Source organism: Vipera berus (assembly GCF_964194415.1).
Source record: "Vipera berus genome assembly, chromosome: 5".
Lineage (NCBI taxonomy): Eukaryota > Metazoa > Chordata > Lepidosauria > Squamata > Viperidae > Vipera > Vipera berus.
Genome location: NC_138207.1, coordinates 84,171,594 through 84,191,824, shown reverse-complemented (window position 1 = coordinate 84,191,824; position 20,231 = coordinate 84,171,594). Strand labels below are relative to the sequence as shown.

General features: G+C 39.0%; 1 protein-coding gene across 1 annotated transcript in view; it reads left to right on the top strand.

Annotated features, from left to right (window-relative positions):
- CDH23 (cadherin related 23) overlaps nt 1-20,231 on the top strand; it is a 390,425-nt gene that overhangs the window by 142,543 nt on the left and 227,651 nt on the right. The window contains exons 7-8 of the mRNA XM_081328216.1: nt 15,374-15,438; nt 19,482-19,719. Coding sequence (XP_081184342.1) covers nt 15,374-15,438; nt 19,482-19,719 — 303 coding nt within the window. The remainder of the gene's footprint in view (nt 1-15,373; nt 15,439-19,481; nt 19,720-20,231) is intronic.

The following is a 20,231-nucleotide window of genomic DNA, read 5'->3' as shown; positions in this document are numbered from 1 at the left end:
AGATACAGTATTAGGAGGTTTGCCTAATAATTATCCATTCTTGTTTGGTGCTGACACAGCAAAGGTTAGATATAACTATTGCAAATGTCCCTGCAGGTTACAATAGCTTCCTATTGTTCTTTTCTCCTATTAATACCACAAATTGCTCATGTGCTGCTAGCGCAATTCAGCCCAAGTCACTTAAAGTTCAGGTGTTGGACTTTCTTACATAGGCTTTAAAAACATTAAATTGTTAATTGGTTTTCGTATTCTCAATGTAGCCTTCATTTTGATAAACAATTTTTGTTGCTGTTCTTTTTTATTCTCCGTTTCTAAAACAAGTTTATTCATATTAATTTGTAACTTCCACAGCAGCTGCCCTGTCTAGCAGCTGGGTCATTATTCTAATTTAACCATTTCTTCTCCTTAGTGTATAAAGTTTAAAAAAAATGATGTGGATTATTTATTCCTTAATTCTTTTTGATTGTCCTAGCACACACAATTGGATGATTATGCAGACAAAAGATATGTTTCCCCTCCTTTTTTAGGACATCACTGCGAATATATCCAAGATAAATTCTAGCCAGTAAATATTGCAAAGCAATATGCATTTTAAAAGCTTTGTGTCCAGAGGTTTGAGCAGTTTCTAATATGGATAAATGTAAATACTACCTTGTTAAAATTAGTATTACTTGTTTACACATTCATTAATTAAGGTACTTCAACGTTACTTAAATTGCTTGTATAGCATTAATTTTATATATACAGACATACACACAGATACACACATACTCTCTGTGTGGTTGTGCATGTATACAAATGTACCTGTTTGTATGCATGTAAGGTAAGAATTGCTTCTTCCAATTAAATCTCAATAATTAGATATAAAATACACGTGAAACAAATCAAATATAATCATCACTTTATTGATTTTTTATGGATGTTGTTGTTATATTCCACATATAATTGCTGGTCTCTTAAGAAAAAGCCTTGGATTTTTTTACCAGAAGAAAAAGTGCCTGTCATTTTATTTTTCAGAAAGAATTAATGAGATTTGCAGTCATAGTTGCCTTTCGGTTGAGCCAAGTTGCATGCTAGCAGACAAAGTGATTTTTGTACAGAAATTAATTTTTACAAATTAATTAACCCTCCCTTGAGCAGCTTGATTAAAACTATAGACGTTGTAGAGGTTTCTTTTGGCAAGAAGCCTGCCAAATTGCAAAACAAGAGGTTGAGCACTTTTGTTGTTTGGGAGAAGAATGAAATAGTCGCTGGGAACATAATTGTTTCAGCAGTCCTTTGATTGCAGATGACTCTTACAAACACAAAACAATTGTTGGTCTTATTGCCATTCAGTAGGAAGCAGTGTAGTAACATGAACATTCAGAGGCCTTTTTTTTTAAAGGATTCTTCCTCAGCATTCTGACTGGAAAGTTTCTGAGGAATCTTCTAGAAGGAAGATCTGCCAGTATTGGGCATCTACAAGAATTTGTAGTTTTCATTAAAATGACAAAAACAGCATTCTGCCAACACACTACACACTCCTTGGGCCTGTGGTGGCATGACTTGTCTACAAAAGGAGAGGGGCTTGTATCAGATTGGCATGGTGGCCCCATTGCTGTTTTTCTGATGCCACCATTTTCAATGCCTTTTTTGCCTCTTCTTTCTCCACCTCTCCCCATTCTGATGTTTTCTAAGGAAGTGAAAAGAATGAAATAGGTTTTGCAATTTTTTCCCCCCTAAAACAATTTGCCAAGTTTGCCATTTCTCCTTCAATATGTTGAACCACTTGTGATAACGACAGGAGAAAGCTCAAAAGAATCCAGCTTTGACTCTCCAAAGTGGCACAGGTCAGTCTGGGACCTGGTCGAATTTGAGGCATGCCTTATAGGAGGGGTCCCCAACCCCCAGTCTCTGGACCAGTACTGGGCCATGGCATGCCAGCAACCGATCTGCACAAACAAGCAAAGCCCCATCCGTGGGATACAGGCAGCAGACAAAACCACACACTCTCTGATGCTTAGAAAAACCTTTCTCCACAGAACTGGTCCCTGGTGCCCAAAAGGTTGGGGAGCTCTGCCTCATAGGATATCGATCAATCTTATATCATGGTCACAGACAGAATAAAAATTAAAACATTAAAATAAAATGAAACAGAAGAAGACATAATAGTGTATTACAGTTAATGGTAAGATCCTCGACTGGGTAGCCAAAGTCTGCCTAATTTTACAGACAGGATAGCAGAATTTAGCTATGTTCAAAGAAACTACATCATACTGATCAGGTAGGATATAGGATATAACTGTATAGCCAAGAAAGGAGAATATTTGTAGCTCAGGGCTGAAATGAGGAATCCTAGGTCCTCTCTGAGCTTGGTTATATTCTTGCAGACTTTCCATTACTGAACTAGGTAACATCATCACTGATGGATAATGACATTTCTGCAAGAAAACAGACAGAAAACAACCAAGCTCAGAGAGCACCACAGACCCCTCATAACTATATAGGATATAACTATAAGTTGAAAGGGCCATGCACACCATGATTTGTAACCCCCTGCTTAGCGCACCCCTAACAAACAAATATCCACATGCTACTTGAAGTGAAAGGACATCCATTATCTTTGTAAATTTGAACTACTATTTGTTTGTACATACGTATACCGAGAGCTTATGCACTGGAGACAAATTCCTTGTGCGTCCAATCAGACTTGGCCAATAAAGAACACTCTACATCACGGGTGTCAAACTCGATCACGTCACGTCACATATCGTGATGTATCATGGCGTTTTTTTGCCTTTGCAAAGTGGGGTGGGTGTGATGCATCCAGCCCGCAAGCCGCCATTTTGAGACCCCTGCTTTATATTCTAAAAGGCATAATATTGCGAAGCACCAGACTAGTCTTAGCACCTGTGAGCAGTGACAAGAAGTATGATTCTGGGGACAGGGTATTCAGAATCTCACATTTGTGCTACTCGGATGTTCCTGATTTCTTAAACCCTTTCTTTCCCTCCACCCTACCAGCCCTTTCGTCTCCTGAAGCTGCCGCAAAGAGAGTTAACCTTACGTAGCTTTAGGAGTTATTCACTTGGGACTCAGGGAGAGATGAATGTTGAAGCTATTACCAGCAAAAGCATCAGGCTCCGTGAAGCTGTTTAAAAATGCATTCTCCCATGTAAATTTCTGCTTCATCAATCCTTATGACGGGTCAAACATTGCTGTTGTTTCCTGAACAAATTGTACGACATGCCCTTTTCTGCAAATCTGTGCAGAAGAGCAGAACTGCCCTCAGCTTTGCTTCCCGCTTTTGTCTCAGAGCTGATTTTATGGCAACAGCTGCAACTGTGCCAGGTTTGACTGCAAGAAGGTGATGGATATATAGGAAGAAAGGGGAGCCAGGAACAAGCAGAACACGTTGTAAATGCAGAGCGAGATGGGCACCCCAAAGAAGAGCACAAAATTATGCATACCAGATTCACTGTTTATGGGACTTAGGTTCCATTTTGAATATACTGTAACTAAGCATGTATAAATATTAACTTTTTTCTGGAGAGGGCAGAAATAGCACCTTTCCAACAGTTGATATTTGATAACAGCCATACTTGGTGGAGCAGTGGGCTAATGCCTCCTTAAGTAACACCAGCTGCCTGCAATTAGTGCAGGTTCGAGTCCCACCAGGCTCAAGGTTGACTCAGCCTTCCATCCTTCCGAGGTAAGTAAAATGAGGACCCAGATTGTTGGGGGCAATAAGCTGACTTTGTAATAATGCCGCTTGGGGGTGTGTGAAAGCCCTAATAAGCAGGCATATACATAGAATGAAGGCTACTGCTAAGCTTGTAAGCCGCCCTGAGTCTTCGGAGAAGGGCGGGATATAAATGGAATTAAAATAAAAAATAAAAATAATTTGGGCTTTAAAATCCTTATTTTTTTCTCTGTTCTTTTTCTCTTTTCCTTCCTTCCTTCCTTCCTTCCTTCCTTCCTTCCTTCCTCTCTTGCTGTCTCTTTCTCTCTCTCTCTCTCTCTCTCTCTCTCTCTCTCTCTCTCTCTCTCTCTCTCTCTCTCTCTCTCTCTCTCTCTCTCTCTCTCTCTCTCTCCCCCTCCCTCCGGGTAATGTCTGGCTTACTAGGATGTATATATTTTAATGTGGGTGGGATTTAATTGTTGTTTTGTTCTTTTGTATTCAAATATTTTTTTCACTTCTTTGTTTTTAAATGGTGCCCACCCCCACAAACAAACACACACACACAAACACACACACAAAAATAGCCTTGAGAGTTTGACCTTGACAAAAAGCAACTCAGATAATCATCTTAAATCAGGTGGGGACAGAGGTGTTTCTGATGAAACTCTAGAAGCTAATTAGTTCTTTTTCAGCATTGCCAAAGCGAATAAGACAAACTATTGAGAAAATTAAGGGATTTACAAAAGACTGTTAACCACACATAGAGCAGCAGAACCTCTGATTGAATTAGTGGCAATAGTTTTGAAAAAATGCAACAACAATAATAACAATCTACAGTCACTTCTGATACATTTGACCTACCTGAGGGTTTTCCACAGAAGAGCAACCAGAAGGAAAAATCATCGCCCAACTGTAACATTTAAAGAGGGATTGATCCTGCTGCCTCCAATCAAAAGCTGCATCTCCTTTGATGTAAGTTCTGATCCATGGCACACCAACGTTTTGCTTCTCTGTCAAGCACAGTTCTTTCGAATGGACTGTAGGCTATCAGGAGAAGAAAATTCTCAATACTTTGGATGAACCCACTGTCATGAATAGCTTAGCAATACCTCAGTCCTGGCAAACTCAATATTGGAGATCTTCAGAGTCCCCACTACATTGAACCTAAGATGGATGGCCCTAACACCAGTCCATTGGAGTCCCAGGTGAAGAGTCGTACGGACACCAGACAATAAAAAAGAAATCAAAATAGTGAAGAATCACATAGCCCTGGTAAATGCTTTGCTTTGTAGAGTCTTCAAGGAAAATTTGAAGCTCTAGTCCAGGGGTCTTCAAACTTGGCCCTTTTATGACTTATGGACTTCAATTCCCAGGAATTCTGGGAGTTGAAGTCCACAAGACATAAAAGGACCAAGTTTGAAGACCCCCTGGTTTAGTCATATATACAGATGAATGATTGGACGTGTTATTGTCTGATTATTTATGTCCAGGCTGCCTATGAGGTTGCATGTTTTTAACAATTTGTATTGTAAGCCACCTGACTCCATGGATTATAATACATTAATTATGATAATTATAATAGATGATATCTTTAAAACAACATCTGCCTATTCCAGACCCTTGGAAATAACTTGATAGGTGACAAAAAGTGCTTTGTCTGAAAGTACTCATAAAGGTTCATCTGGATAGTATAAACTCAGACTGTTCATGGAGAGGAAAAAGAATCATTATCACTTTAATGATAAAAGTATGTTTTGCTTCCTAATAGATTCACATACTACAGATTTGATAAAGAAATTATTTTACTCCACCTTATTCTGTTAGATGTTAATACATAGGGCTATCTTCTTATTTTTAATTTTATTTAATGCAAAGAGACATGGAAATCATTAGGTTTCCTAATCAAGAGCCTTGGTGGAGCAGTGGGCTAATGCCTCCTTAAGTAACACCATCTGCCTGCAATTAGTGCAGGTTCGCATCCCACCAGGCTCAAGGTTGACTCAGCCTTCCATCCTTCCGAGGTAGGTAAAATGAGGACCCAGATTGTTGGGGGCAATAAGCTGACTTTGTAATAATGCCGCTTGGGGTGTGTGTGAAAGCCCTAATAAGCAAGCATATACATAGAATGAAGGCTACTGCTAAGCTTGTAAGCCGCCCTGAGTCTTCGGAGAAGGGCGGGATATAAATGGAATTAAAATAAATAAAAAAATAAATACTCTTTTGTGAATCCTGCTGGTGTATTCAGCAAGTCAAAAGGCTCAGAGTTGTTCAACTCTGTTTTGAATGCTAGAGCAAATAAATAATTTTAGAAAGGAGATTATTCTTGGGATGTATACTATGAAATAAAACATGAACTAGTTTATTCAGGATTCTCTGCATGGGGTCAAATTTCCAGATGATTTAGAGAGCAACAATGAGCCACATCCTGAGTTTATCACACCAAGGGATTTGGTCTCATTGAAAAATAGATTTAGATTCCTTCTTGTCAGTTTGCTTTTTCATGCAAGGTATTGCCCATTAAGAAATTTTAGCTATACTAGAGAGTCAGAAAAGTCAATGAAATGAAAATGGCAAAATCTGCAAATTAATGCCATCGAGACTGTGTTCTGTGTTGCCTTCTGTCAAACATCAATAAACAGCCTTATTTCTCTGGGCGCTTCTGTAAGAAGCACAAGCTTGTGTATGATTCAGTACTCGGGGTTTATAAAAGACCCACTCGTTTTGATCCTGTCCCAGTTCACACCGGTGCAAATGAAAAATAATCCTTCTGAGTTTATTCTGAGAAAAGGGGAGCCGAAGTGATCTGAAATAGAAAATGGGATGGCTTTTGCCATCCATTTTGCCGTGACAATAACAGCGTGAATGTGTCAAATGTATTTTGCCTTGGCAGAGCAATGATGTTTTTGAAATCAGGTGATTATGCACAATGTTGGCCACCTCAGTATGGGGGCAGATCCATCACTGGCAGCTTGAGAGACAGCACGATGGGTGAGCGAACAAGCAGCTGTCCTTGTGCTCTTCTCCCTAGAATTCGTTCATTGCTGCCTTTCCTTTTTTTAAAACAAAAAATCAGCCATGAACATGGTCAGCAATACTTTCAGTTGGGTCCTGCTTAACTTACAGGTAGTCCCCCGACTTACAGCCATGTTTACTGACCGTTCAAATTTACAGCGACTCTGGGGAAAAGTGACTTACGACCTGTTTTTCACACTTTGCATATTGCAGCATCCCTGTGGGTCACTTGATCAAATCTTGGACCCTTGGCAACTGGCGTGTATTTATGATGGTTGCAGCATCCCAGGGACACGTGTTCAGCTTTATGGGACCTTCTGACAAGCAAAGTCAACGGGGAAGCCAGATTCACCTTAACACTTGTGTTGCTGGCTTAACAAGTGGTGATGCGCTTAGCAGCTGTGGCAAGAAAGTCTGTAAGATGGGGCAAAACCTACTTGACAACTCTCTTGCTCAACAATGCAAATGTGGGGCTCAGTTGTGGTTGTAGGTCAAGGATTGCCTTATAGTAGAAAATCCCACAGTTGAAATGGCTGTCTAAGCCCAGCTTCAAGCAGCAGCGGACAAAGTTCAGTTGGGTCCCCTAAAGCAGCTTTTTAAACCCCGCACTACATAATCTTCTTCTAATCTTCTTCATCTTCTACTTCTATCCCCCTCCCTCTTCCCTGCACATAAGAGCAGAAGAAAATTATCTTTCCCCCAGCAACGGCCATCCCTAAAATAACTGTAATTATAAAGGCCCAAATGGAAGGATTATTTTTTCAGGTCATGGAGGCATTCAGCAAGCTTGATGTTAAATGGGAGGTCTATGCGTTGATAATCACAGAGCTTCATGTTGCTGTTTTGTTTCATGTTTCTCACAGAATGGGGATGGAATGTGTTGGCTTGATAATGCCACAAGGAAAAATTAAAATAATGTACATAAAATATCTCCCGATATTTCTTTTTAACAGAGTGAACTTTTGGCTTGATGGTTTGCTAGTTGTTAAAAGTACTTATTTTGGTGGCACATTATACTTTTTATATACATGACTGCTTTGTAGTCAGCTTGTAAAATTGGTGCATATACTGTGAGTGTGTACATATGTATGTGTGAGTGTGTACGTATGATTGTATGTAGGTATGTGTGTGTATTAGGATAAGATAGATAGATAGATAGATAGATAGATAGATAGATAGATAGATAGATAGATAGATAGATAGATAGATAGATAGATAGATAGACAGACAGACAGACAGACAGACAGACAGACAGACAGACAGATAGATAGATAGATGATAGACAGACAGGATAGATAGATAGATGATAGATAGATAGATAGATAGATAGATAGACAGAAAGACAGACAGACAGATAGATAGATAGATATAAAGACAGTGAGATGATAGATATGTATGTGTGAGTGTGTATGTATGATAATGTGTGTGTGTGTAGGTATGTGTGTGTATTAGGATAAGATGATAGACAAACAAACAGGCTTCTGTTGTAAAGTAGAAGCTGGTATTGCAACAAATAATATTTAGACTACACAATTAGAACACTCAAAAACATAAAGACAATTTTGAGTTTTGAGAGATGATCAGTATGTTTAAGGCTTGTGCAAATCCAGATTTAACTATTTATGAACATTGCTTATCCAGGTGGTTCATTAACATCCAAAACAATGGTAAATGGACTTGGCACTAGGCAGGATGTTGGACTATATGATTCCTAAGGTCACTCCCAATTCTTTCAACTGGCTTTTGTAATTCTAAATACTAGTTGTGCTTCCAATATACTTCAATAGTTGAGGCTGAAGGTTTGTTCTTCACCCTCATCCTACACCTGAGCTACAGATATTCGTCACTATTGCAAATTTTAATAGTTTTTTGAGCCCTTAAAGTAGTTGCAGGTATCTCATGGCTTTCAATAAAATCCGAATACAGTAGCTCTATTAAAGCAACTTTTGATTTGCAGACTAATCTACAGATTGGGATAGAGTTATTCAGTGGAGTTTGTACACCCACAGGTTTTGACATCTGGTTCTCCACTCTAGGCAAGTGTATTAAAACATCTCCTTTAGATAAAATAATTATGGAAATGTGAGTCCTGTGTAGAATCTATTTCAATAGGCCTTTGTGTGTGACTTTAAAAAGGAGGGACAGAGTACACGAAGGTGAAACTGACAAGAATTTGAAATAGATTCATCTATTCTTCCTTCTCGTGGAGGTGCTTCTGAGGCAATTGATCAAAGGAAATCCCTTAACTTGGAATTACAAATATAAAAGAAGTGGAAATATTATTGGTAGATCTGTTCCCTAAAGTGAGTGGGAGGGCATAAAATTACAAGTCACAAAATTTGCATGGCATCAGCTGAGTTATGTGTTTTTTTCAGCCATTCATTCTTCCTGAAGAACATAATCTATGCATTACCTATCTCTAAGATTATCTGGGTGACAGGCTGAAGAATCTCCTCTGTAAAGTAGAAAGGTTGATATCTTTGATTCCCAAAATAGGTAATTGAAACTGGAGAGGGCTTCTGTGCACTTAAACCTGAGAACCTTCACATTTTCTAAAGTCAACAGATGTTATAACTGTGGTATGGACTTCCCCAAGCAATACTGAATATTAGTGAGAGAAATTTTAAATATCTGTGGGGTATGCAAATATTGCTCAAGATCAAGAGAGTCAATGGACACCCTTATTGCCCTCCAATACAAAATAATATCTTTTTAAAACAATATCAGAACTGTCCATAACATTTCCCTTTCTTCCAGATACCTTTGTACAAAGTATTACATTTCAAATTACAATTTATAGCCCAACTCACCAACCATAATGTTCAGATGCCAGCCAGGAAACTATAAGTTACAGTAAGTGTGTCTTCTTTGGAAGGAGGACTATAATTTCCATTCCATCACTGAATAAGACCTTTTTCCAGTAATAGCTGTGCTTCCATTACTGATAGCACTCAAAGCAGTAACATCTGGGGAGAAGACTTTCCCCAAGGAAGAAGTAGGCAAAGTGGTTACACTGTATTGTATCTTGATCTACAACACACACACTCCAACCAATCTGGGAGGTACAAGAATGGACAGGTTTGATGTTTCTCTTGGGCGCATCTCAAATATGGTCATTCAAAACATAGAACTGTGATCCAGAATATTCAAACCCTAAGGCAGCTTCTCAAAGGGGAACACAACATATCTGTGCTTGTATTTTCCCATAGTCTGATTGTTGATACTGGCCACTATTAACATCATTTCGGCTTGACAGAGAAAAATATTTTTATCTGTCTCTTTTTACACATCTTGCTGCTACTCTCCGTCTACCAAGTTCCCAAAGAAAATGATCGATTGTGAAAGAAATTCTCCTTAATTAGTAAATATGATTCCTTGTACTGCAATTGCTTAGAGTGTGTAAATAAAACTACATGAAACCGAAGAGAACTTAATAAGTTGAAGTGCCTATATTGACAGTGTATCCGCATTTCTCTTGATTATTTTTGTAGTACTTTGAATATTTTGGTTAAGCAATTATATTAATAGGATTTTTAAAACTACGGTATACAACACAGGAAATTATATCCTAGGTACACTAAAACTGTTGCTTGGGGCTGTAGTTTTACAACACAAGGATCGCTTTCTCTTCTTTTGACACTGCAGCTGGCAGACGTATTCAATGATGAATATACCTGGAATAACAAAAACAAAAGAAAATTGAAACGAGTGGTAATGCCTGAATAATTTAGTCCTTTAAAAATAATCATCCTAATGAACTTTTTAAGCTTTTTCTCTAATGGCTGGGCTATATTTAGAAACTGTTTTTAATGGAAAATTAAAATGATGCATAGAATTTGAGTTGAAACTCAAATACTTTGGCCACCTAATGAGAAGGAAGGACTCACTGGAGAAGAGCCTAATGCTGGGAAAGATTGAGGGCAAGAGAAGAAGGGGACGACAGAGAAAGAGGTGGCTGGATGGAGTCACTGAGGCAGTAGGCGTGAGCTCAAATGGACTCCAGAAGATGGTAGAGGACAGGAAGGCCTGGAGGAACATTGTCCATGGGGTCGCGATGGGTCGGACACGAATTTGCAACTAACAACAACATAGAATGGTATCTATAAATCTGGCTGGCAAGCCATCTAGATACCCATAGTCCATTGAAATAACCACATTTGCATGTGGCAGCTAGAGAGAGCTATCTGCAAAAGGAAGACTTGGATGGAACACAAGGAAACAGCTACTGTATCTTGCATGGCCATCTCATTAGCTTTCTCCTTAGTGAGGTGGGATGCATTTTGTCCAGGATCTCAAGGCCCCTTTCTCAGAGTTATGCTCTGAGTCAGTTTGTGAGGTTATATTGTAAGAATAGTCCCTCCCAGGGACTCTTGAGGGTCCTTAGCTGGACAAGCAGGGTAAATTCCAGGAAAAGGGTTCAGAGTTGCAGCCATGTATTGTATTGCATTGCATCTTAGTGAGCGACTGAGGTCAGAACCAAGCAACGATGGTTAAATCAAGGGTTGAGGAAAATGAGAAAGGAAAAATAGGATTGCTTGATAAGGCAAAATCAGGAGGAAATAGAAGGGAGGCTTCTTCTGATCGTCTTCCAACAAAGTTCATATCTTATAAGCTGATGGTACAAAATGCTTAAATGTCAGTAAGGTCACTTGATTCTTAAAGCCTTATCAGTGGTATTAGCCTTTCAGAGTTGGACTATTAAAGTTTACTTCAAGGACACTTATTGGATCAAGTCATATGAGAATGCTTTAGAATGCTGACTTTCTATGAACAAGTAAGTGACTTACTGCACAAAGCTCGCTTCCCAGCTAGTAAAGTGACTAAATAAAGTAGGAAATACTCTATGATTTGTTGAGTACCAGGATGGCTAATTTGAGCCTTTGAACAGAGCTAAATCTCTTTCTTGTAACTCTCACAGGGTTTAACTTTACAGTAATTGCCTGCCTGCATAACCACCTGCCTACCTACCTACCTACCTACCTACCTACCTACCTATGTATCTATCTACTGTAATGCAGGAAAGAAACAGAAAATCTACCTGGTATCGTTGCCCATTGTGGTCCTTCCCTACCCAAAAAAATGTTGAACATGGTATATGGTCATCAAAAGATTGTCTGTCCTTAATCTTAGATGCAAAATGGTCTCCCTAGCATCTTTCTCATGTCCAAGCCAAGAATCAAAAAACAAGAACAATTTCTGGCTTATGTTAGAAAAAGAATAAGGTATACAGCTCTATTTGGAACCATGGTGGCACAGTCGTTAGAATACAGTATTGCAGGCTAATTGTGCCAACTGCCAGGAGTTCAATCTTGACCTGCTCAAGGTTGACTCAGCCTTCTATCCTTCTCAAGTGGGTAAAATGAGGACCCAGATTGGTGGAGGCAAAATGCTGACATTTGTAAAGCATGTTATAAAGCACTGTGGAGTGATGTATAAGTCTAAGTGCTATTGCTATTGCTATTTGCATATATAAAGAGGCTAAGAAACTACATACAAGGTTTTCCAATTTATTTACTCACTCCCACAAGCAAAAAAAAATGATGGATCAATGTATAAATGACATGATCAATTAGACTTCTAAAAATAAGAATTGATGATTTTAAATGGAACCAGATCATTCTAAAGTTTTGTAATTTCTTCTAACATAGTAAAGTCTTATTTGAGCCCCATATAGATATTCATATTTTCCACTTACTGAAATATGCCTCTTTCAGCAAAGGAAGGTTTTCGCCATTTTTGTTTAAATATTCATGTTTTTATTTTCTTGCCCAAATCTGAATACATTTGTTAATCCTTTTTTTTGCTTGAAATACTTGTAGAATATAATCAAATTCTATTAGCAAAAGTGACTAGAGAAAATGCCTTTTGGGTTTGTGCCTCTGTGTGCGTGCAAAATGATCTTGGGTATAGATGAAGGAAGTTGATAAAACCTCATGACCAATTGTTTCAATTAAGATTTATTTTTTCAATGGAGTACTGAAAAATTGCAAAGAAGATACAATTAAATCGAACAGAATGCTTCCAGAACTAGTGCTACTGAATCAGAAGTGATACAGAGACAATCTTGACTTTTGCTGAAAAAAAAGGGTTTTCAGAGAGTTGCAAATTCTTCTCAACATGCCTCAGTGTTAGCTACCTGACATGACCTTTATTGTCCCTCTCCTGTCTCCGTGGCCTCCGTGGCTCTCAGTTGCTGGCAGCCTCTGAGGTCATTGATGATGAAGGTGGGAAAATTTTATGCACCTGGAAGCTCTCCCTGGATAGCATCAGAATAAGGGGAGAAAGACTATTTCTACACCCATACAACTAAAGACTATCTAAGCCGATCTCATTCATAAACAGGATAATTTGACAGCAGTGTTATGGGGGGTCCATCAGGGAAATTTTTTTGCTATCGGGGCAAGTCTGCTGGGAATGGATCCGAGTCACCCCTAACTCATTCTGCTTTTTTCCTCATTCAGGCCTCATTATTAATCCTGTAAGAATTCAAATTTTAATGGTCTTTCCAAAAACTATCAGCCATAAATAAATCAAAGAAGTCATGGAGTTGGAATTTATTCTGGGCCATTCATAAAACCTTTCTGAATTTCAGCAAGAAATGTGTTCTGCTTTTGTTCACATGTGTCAGACTTCAAGATACTCTGGCAGAAATCAATTTGGAAAATAAAAAGATAGATTTAGAAAGCAAAGCGGCTTCTTTTTTCAAAATACAATTTTGCCCCCTTTGTCCTGGCTGCTAGTCATGCATATTTCATATAGCTATTAGAGCCACACTGTAGAGTCAGTCAGAGCTTCACAAGGTTTGTAAGGATTTCACAATGGTGAATGAGGTCCCATGATCAGAGATCTCTCCTTGTTAGCTTCTTGTGACATAGACTGTTGGGGGCAATAAGCTGACTTTGTAAAAATGCCGCTTGGGGGGGGGCCTGAAAGCCCTAATAAGCAGGCATATACATAGAATGAAGGCTATTGCTAAGCACATTGATTTGTGCTTAGATTGTAAGCCGCCCTGAGTCTTTGGAGAAGGGCAGGATATAAATGGGATTAAATATTGCCCTGCCTAGGAGCTAGGATATTGCTGATCAAATTAGTGTAACAAATTTTAATTAAAAATGAATTAATAATTAATTAATAAAATCTTCCTCGTACACCTGGAAAGGTAAAATCAGCAGTAACAATACTGTTTAATATTCCTTCACAAGGATAGAAAATGATAGCACATGTTCAGAATGAATATTTTATTTTATTATTACATGGGTAATATGGGTAAGATGGGTAAGATCAGTTATGCTGTCATTTGGGATTCAATTTAGCCCAAATATGAAAGCTTGGGATGCAAACATGTCTGTCTGTCTGTCTGTCTGTCTGTCTGTCTGTCTGTCTATCTATCTATCTATCTATCTATCTATCTATCTATCTATCTATCTATCTATCTATCTAATATAGCCACCCACCCCAACCAGGATCACTCTTGGTGGCATACAATTGATGTCCTAGGGTGAATAAAATTACAAAAGAAAGGAAAGAAGATGAATCTCAAAAGTTTACAATTGTTTTTATTATTATTTCTAAAAATACTGTAAATATGCCTATTACAATTCAAGTGTGATAGTTCTTCTTCCAAGTCATTTGACACTAATGTTTTTCCAAAAAGTCAAGGTACTTCTGCTCAGTTGATATGATACGAGTATTTCTAAAGCATTTGATTTATCAGGCAAATAACTGAAGGGTTTTCTTGATGTAAAAACAATTTATCATAAAGACATATTCATGTTCATCAAACTTCTTTGGTTTGGTAATCTAAAGCAATCTTTCCTGACCTCCAAGCACACTGAGCTACAATAATTGAAAACTGCTCCTTTTAACAGGGAAAAATAATAGATATAACAGGAAATACAACCTGATTATTAATCCTTTTATAACAATATTTTTTTACCTTGGCAACTTTAAAATATGTGGGCTTCCATTCCCAGAATTCCCGTGAGCATGATGACTGAGGAATTCTGGGAGTTGAAGTCCACATATTTTAAAGTTGCCAAGATTAAAAAAAAAACTTTATAACATCTGGCTTTATTCAATTGTGAGGGAAACTGAAGTCCAATACACAATAAAATGGCCTTGGAATTCAAACCCCGGCATTTTAAACAGGCCGCAGCACCTCAGACAAGGCCAGACAGAAAGGTCTCAAGAAGCAATGGACAGTGGCAACCAATGTTGGTGAATATTGTTGAGGATGCAGTTGTGGAAATCACACTAAGACAGGCTATCAACTCTGAAAATAGGGGGGGAAAGGTAGAATAGCAAGATTCAGGGGGGAAAAATCAAAATAAATCTTGGAATTTTTACAGACATACAACTCAATTTGGATTCAGAATCAAAATAATTAGAAATTGAATATTCAACCAATATCCTTTGATGGCACCTAATCAATCAATTTTAGACATGGAATTCCTTATTTTCTAGTTTTAAGCTGGGATGCCTGTTTCCATCATTAACTGGGGCTGGGGCTAAGAAAATAAAAGCAAATTTATCACTAGTAGAATTCGGGATTCTGCCCAATGTCACTCAATTTTGAATCAACAACCTTGCATATGTTCCAGGAACACTTTTAATATGCAACAAAAATTGGGGTTTATTTTTTGAGATCTGAATTATAAATATCTACATTGCTTTCTTTGTTCATGTTTATTATATTTTTAGGCCACAGACAATGATGTGGGCTCTTATGGAAAAGTGAGTTATTACTTCAGTGATGATCCAGACAGGTAGGTATTTTATTACAGGTATTCTTTGATTTGTCTGCTGTAGCCTTACTATAATGCTTCATTTATATCAGTTAAATCAAAATAAAATCCTGGTCACTGTTTTGTTGAGTCAGGTATGTGTCTTGGAAATCATGTTAGTAAATGAGGTGCTAATTAGAATTGATAATGAAGATAGTAAAGTGGTGGATAACCTATGCCTTTCATGATCAACCATCTCAGAGTCCTAGTAGACAATCACTTCAATATGAGCCAGCAGTGTGCTGCAGCTGCCAAAAAAGCCAACACAGTGCTAGGCTGCATTAACAGAGGGATAGAATCAAGATCAAGTGAAGTACTAATACCACTTTACAATGCTTTGGTAAGGCCACACCTGGAATACTGAAGCCAGTTTTGCTCACCACGATGTAAAAAAGATGTCGAGACTCTAGAAAGGGTACAGAGAAGAGCAACAAAGATGATTGGGGGACTGGAGGCTAAAACATATAGGGAACGGTTGCTGGAATTGGGTATGTGTGTTATATATTGTTATTACTGTTATAACGTTATAGTTAAGCATTCTGAACCCGTGAGGTAAATCTGCCAAGGATCAGGCACCGCGGCAGCCGCTTGACAGCTGACAGCTGTCAAAAGGGCTGCCGCAAGCCAATCGCGCATGTGCGGCGGCCGGCTGACAGCTGACAGCTGTCAAAAGCCGCCAGCAGCCAAACGCGCATGCGCAACAGCCGGCTGACAGTGACAGCTGTCAAAACCACCGGTCGAGTCGCGCAGGTGCAGTAACGCGAGAGCTGTCAAAATCTGCCAGAAGTCGATTGGCCGCCACAACCGCGGCGGGAGAACGCGCCATTTGGATTGGGCAGAAGCTTGACAGCTCCTGTATAAAAGGAGGATTCCTCCCCGCTGTCAGCCGTCCGGTGTTCTCCCTGAATAAACTTTCAAGAACTGAGCCTGTGTAGTTTAACGAAGAGAAGGATGAGGGGGGACATAATAGCAGTCTTCCAATATCTCAGGGGCTGCCACAAAGAAGAGGGAGTCAAGCTATTCTCCAAAGCGCCTGAAGGCAGGACAAGAAGCAACGGATGGAAACAAGTCAAGGAGAGAAGCAACCTAGAACTAAGGAGAAACTTCCTGACAGTTAGAACAATTAACCAGTGGAACGACCTGCCTCCAGAAGTGGTGAATGCTCCAACACTGGAAGTTTTTAAGAAGAGACTGGACAGCTATTTGCCTGAAATGGTCTAGGGTTTCCTGCCTGAGCAGGGGGTTGGACTAGATGACGTCCAAGGTCCCTTCCATCTTCCTCTTCTTCTTCTTCTTCTTCTTCTTCTTCTTCTTCTTCTTCTTCTTCTTCTTCTTCTTCTTCTTCTTCTTCTTCTTCTTCTTCTTATTATTATTATTATTATTATTATTATTATTATTATTATTATTATTATTATTATTATTATTATTATTATTATTATTATTATTATTATTATTATTATTATTATTATTATTATTATTATTATTATATAAACAGTAAAGGAACAAACAGCCACAAAATATGCCACAGACTAGCACTAGGTAGAGCACTCATGGAAGTGAAAGTTGGAGTTTAAAGAAGTAGGCTAGGAAGAATATTGATGCCTTTGAACCTTGGTCTTGAAGAAGACTCCTGAGAATACCATGGACGACCAAGAAAAGTGTGGATCATCAAACACATCAATCCAGGGTTCTCATTCAGGGCATAAATTACCAAATTGTCATACTTCAGACACATTATGCAAAGACCCAGGTCTCTGGAAAAGGCCTTATTGCTGGGAAATGTGGAAGGAAAAAGAAGAGGATGACCATTAGCAATGTAAAGGTAAAGGTAAAGGTTCCCCCGCACATGCGTGCTAGTCGTTTCCGACTCTAGGGGCCGGTGCTCATCTCCGTTTCAAAGCCGCAGAGCCAGCGCTTGTCCGAGGACGTCTCCGTGGTCATGTGGCCGGCATGACTAGACGCCAAAGGCGCACGGAACGCTGTTACCTTCCCACCGTAGTGGTCCCTATTTTTCTACTTGCATTTTTACGTGCTTTCGAACTGCTAGGTTGGCAGAAGCTGGGACGAGTAACAGGCGCTCACTCTGCTATGCGGTGGCTCAGTGGGTTAGGACGCTGAGCTTGTCAATCAGAAGGTCGGCAGTTTGGCGGGTCGAATCCCGAGTGCCGCGTAGCAGAGTGAGCGCCTGTTACTCGTCCCAGCTTCTGCCATTAGCAATGTGGATAGACTCAGTTATGGTAGCTTACTGGTGCACCCTTGGGAGACTTGAAAGAACAAGTTAGGGAACATATCAATGAATCGATTTTAGATTGTTGGAATTCCTTGTTTTCTGTTTTCCTATCAAGGAAGAAAAAGATTAATAATATAGAATTGAATTCCAGACCCTAACAATAAATTAGCAAGCAGCAAAGCAAAAAGGGTAAGTGCTTAAAGGGTAGGTAAGGAAAGCCACACTAGGGAATAGGAGTAGTTAGTATTGTGGAACACTAACTTTGATGGAGATTTCAGTATGAAATCCAGAACTTCTTCAACTTTTTGAAATCTGGAGAGACTTCATAAGGTTTTAAGGTGTCAAATGCATAAATGTTAGCATGTACCCATTGTGAGGAATACATCTGTGTCATGCTGCTCCCACATGCTCCAAGTTATCTCTGGCTGACCTGCTAGCTTGAACTGCCAACATTATTGATCACACTTGATCAAAGGGAGTGTTTGGTGGCAAATTAAACAGGTCCATCTTGCATCCTAACTGGCCATGGATCAAAATATATATGACTGAGGTGGCTGATCTTTAGTACAGCAATCCAGCAAAACAGAAAGCGTCACTAGTTGCTAAGTAGAGCCTTGAATTCCTAAAATTGAAACAGAAAGTCCTGTCATCCGAGATCCTTTAAAATAAACTAGCAGATTAATACCTCTACCTATGTATCAAAATAATTTGGATATACTTGAGATGAGAAGGTAATAATTTGCTGAGAGTTCATTCTTCAGAGAGTTCAGTTTGAAATGAAATGTACTAGAACTGTTCATTATATCTAGCTGTACAAATATCTCTGCTAACTTCCTCTGCTTCCTCATGAAAGCAAGATGAGGATTGATTTTCTCATCTGCTAAAGAGCAAACTATGTATTACATTCAAGCATGTGTAATGAATTCCCAATATATTGTGTATATATATTTTCTATTGGAAATAGCCTAGGGAGGCATCCATTGTAAATGGAGGAGATAGAAATGTGCATAGCTGTGGGAGTGTAGCATTTAACCCTCTCTTTACTGGATTTTTTTTTCCAGCTCAAAATTCATTTCTCCCACCCAGATGTTAAGACTCTAGAAAGAGTACAGAGAAGAGCAACAAAGAGGATTAGGGGACTGAAAGATAAAATATATGAAGGACCTTTACAGGAATTGGGTATGCTAGTTTAATGGGGGGGGGAAACAACTAGGGGTGACATGATAGCAATGTTCCAATATCTCAGGGGCTGCCACAAAGAAGAGGAGGTCAACCTATTCTCCAAAGCACCTGAAGGCAGAACAAGATACAATGGATGGAAACTAATCAAGGAGAGAAGCTACCTAGAATTAAGGAGTAACTTCCTGACAGTTAGAACAATTAATCAGTGGAACAACTTGCTTCGAGAAGTTGTGGGTGCTACATCACTGGAAGTTTTTAAGAAGAGATTCAAGTGTGATTTGTTCGGAGTGATATAGGATCTTCTGCCATGAGCAGGGGATGGACTAGAAGATCTCCAAGGTCCCTTCCAACCATATTATTCTATGTTCTATAATGAATGCTCCAATATGCTGACTGGAGAAGTCTAGGAGTTGAAGTCTACACATCATAAAGTTGCTGAAGTTGACAAACACTGACATAAGGCAATTTGTATGAAATGTATAGGGTCTACTGCTTGAGCAGGGGGTTGGATTTGAAGACCTCCAAGTTCCCTTCCAACTGTTAATTCTGTTACATTAATTATTAGTTATTAAGTCTATTTCTTCAACATGTGGCTTACTGTTTTGGGCTCCAGGTTCTCCTTAGACAAGGATTCTGGCATCATCACACTGGTTGCCCGCCTGGACTTTGAGACAACCCAGCGTTATACACTCACTGTCATCGCCAGAGATGGAGGTGGAGAAGAAACAACCGGGAGGGTCCGGATTAATGTCCTGGATGTCAATGACAACATGCCCACCTTCCAGAAAGATTCCTATTTAGGAGCTCTGAGGGAAAATGAGCCGTCAGTCACTCAAGTGGTCCGAGTGAGGGTGAGAAACTCCAGATACATGTTTTTCTCATGCTGAGGTGATAAAGAAGAAATGAGTATCAGTGTAACTTAACAGCCACTTGTGACATAAAGAACTGCACTGGGAAAAGTGCATAATGTGTAGAAATCACTGTTTAAAAAAATCAGAATGCATTCCACTTGAACTGACATTTCTAGTGTGACGTCTGCCCCCCTGTATGTGCTTGTGGAAGCATCCCTGGTGCCCACAAAATTCATTCTCCAGCAGAATTTTCCATTTTAAAGAAAAAAATATTTGTAAAAAAGTATTAAATGAGGTGTTCGCGTGGCATAACATTATTTTTTTAAGACAAGTATCTTCCCCCCCCCTCTTAAAACAGAAAACTGAGAATGGAACGGGATTAGGCATGTTGTTGTTTTTACAATTATTTACTAAACGCAAAGCAGCCTGACTTCAGAATGACTGGGAAGCTTACATTAAATAAATAAAAATCCATAATACACAAAGAGACTATGCATGTCTGGACACAAATT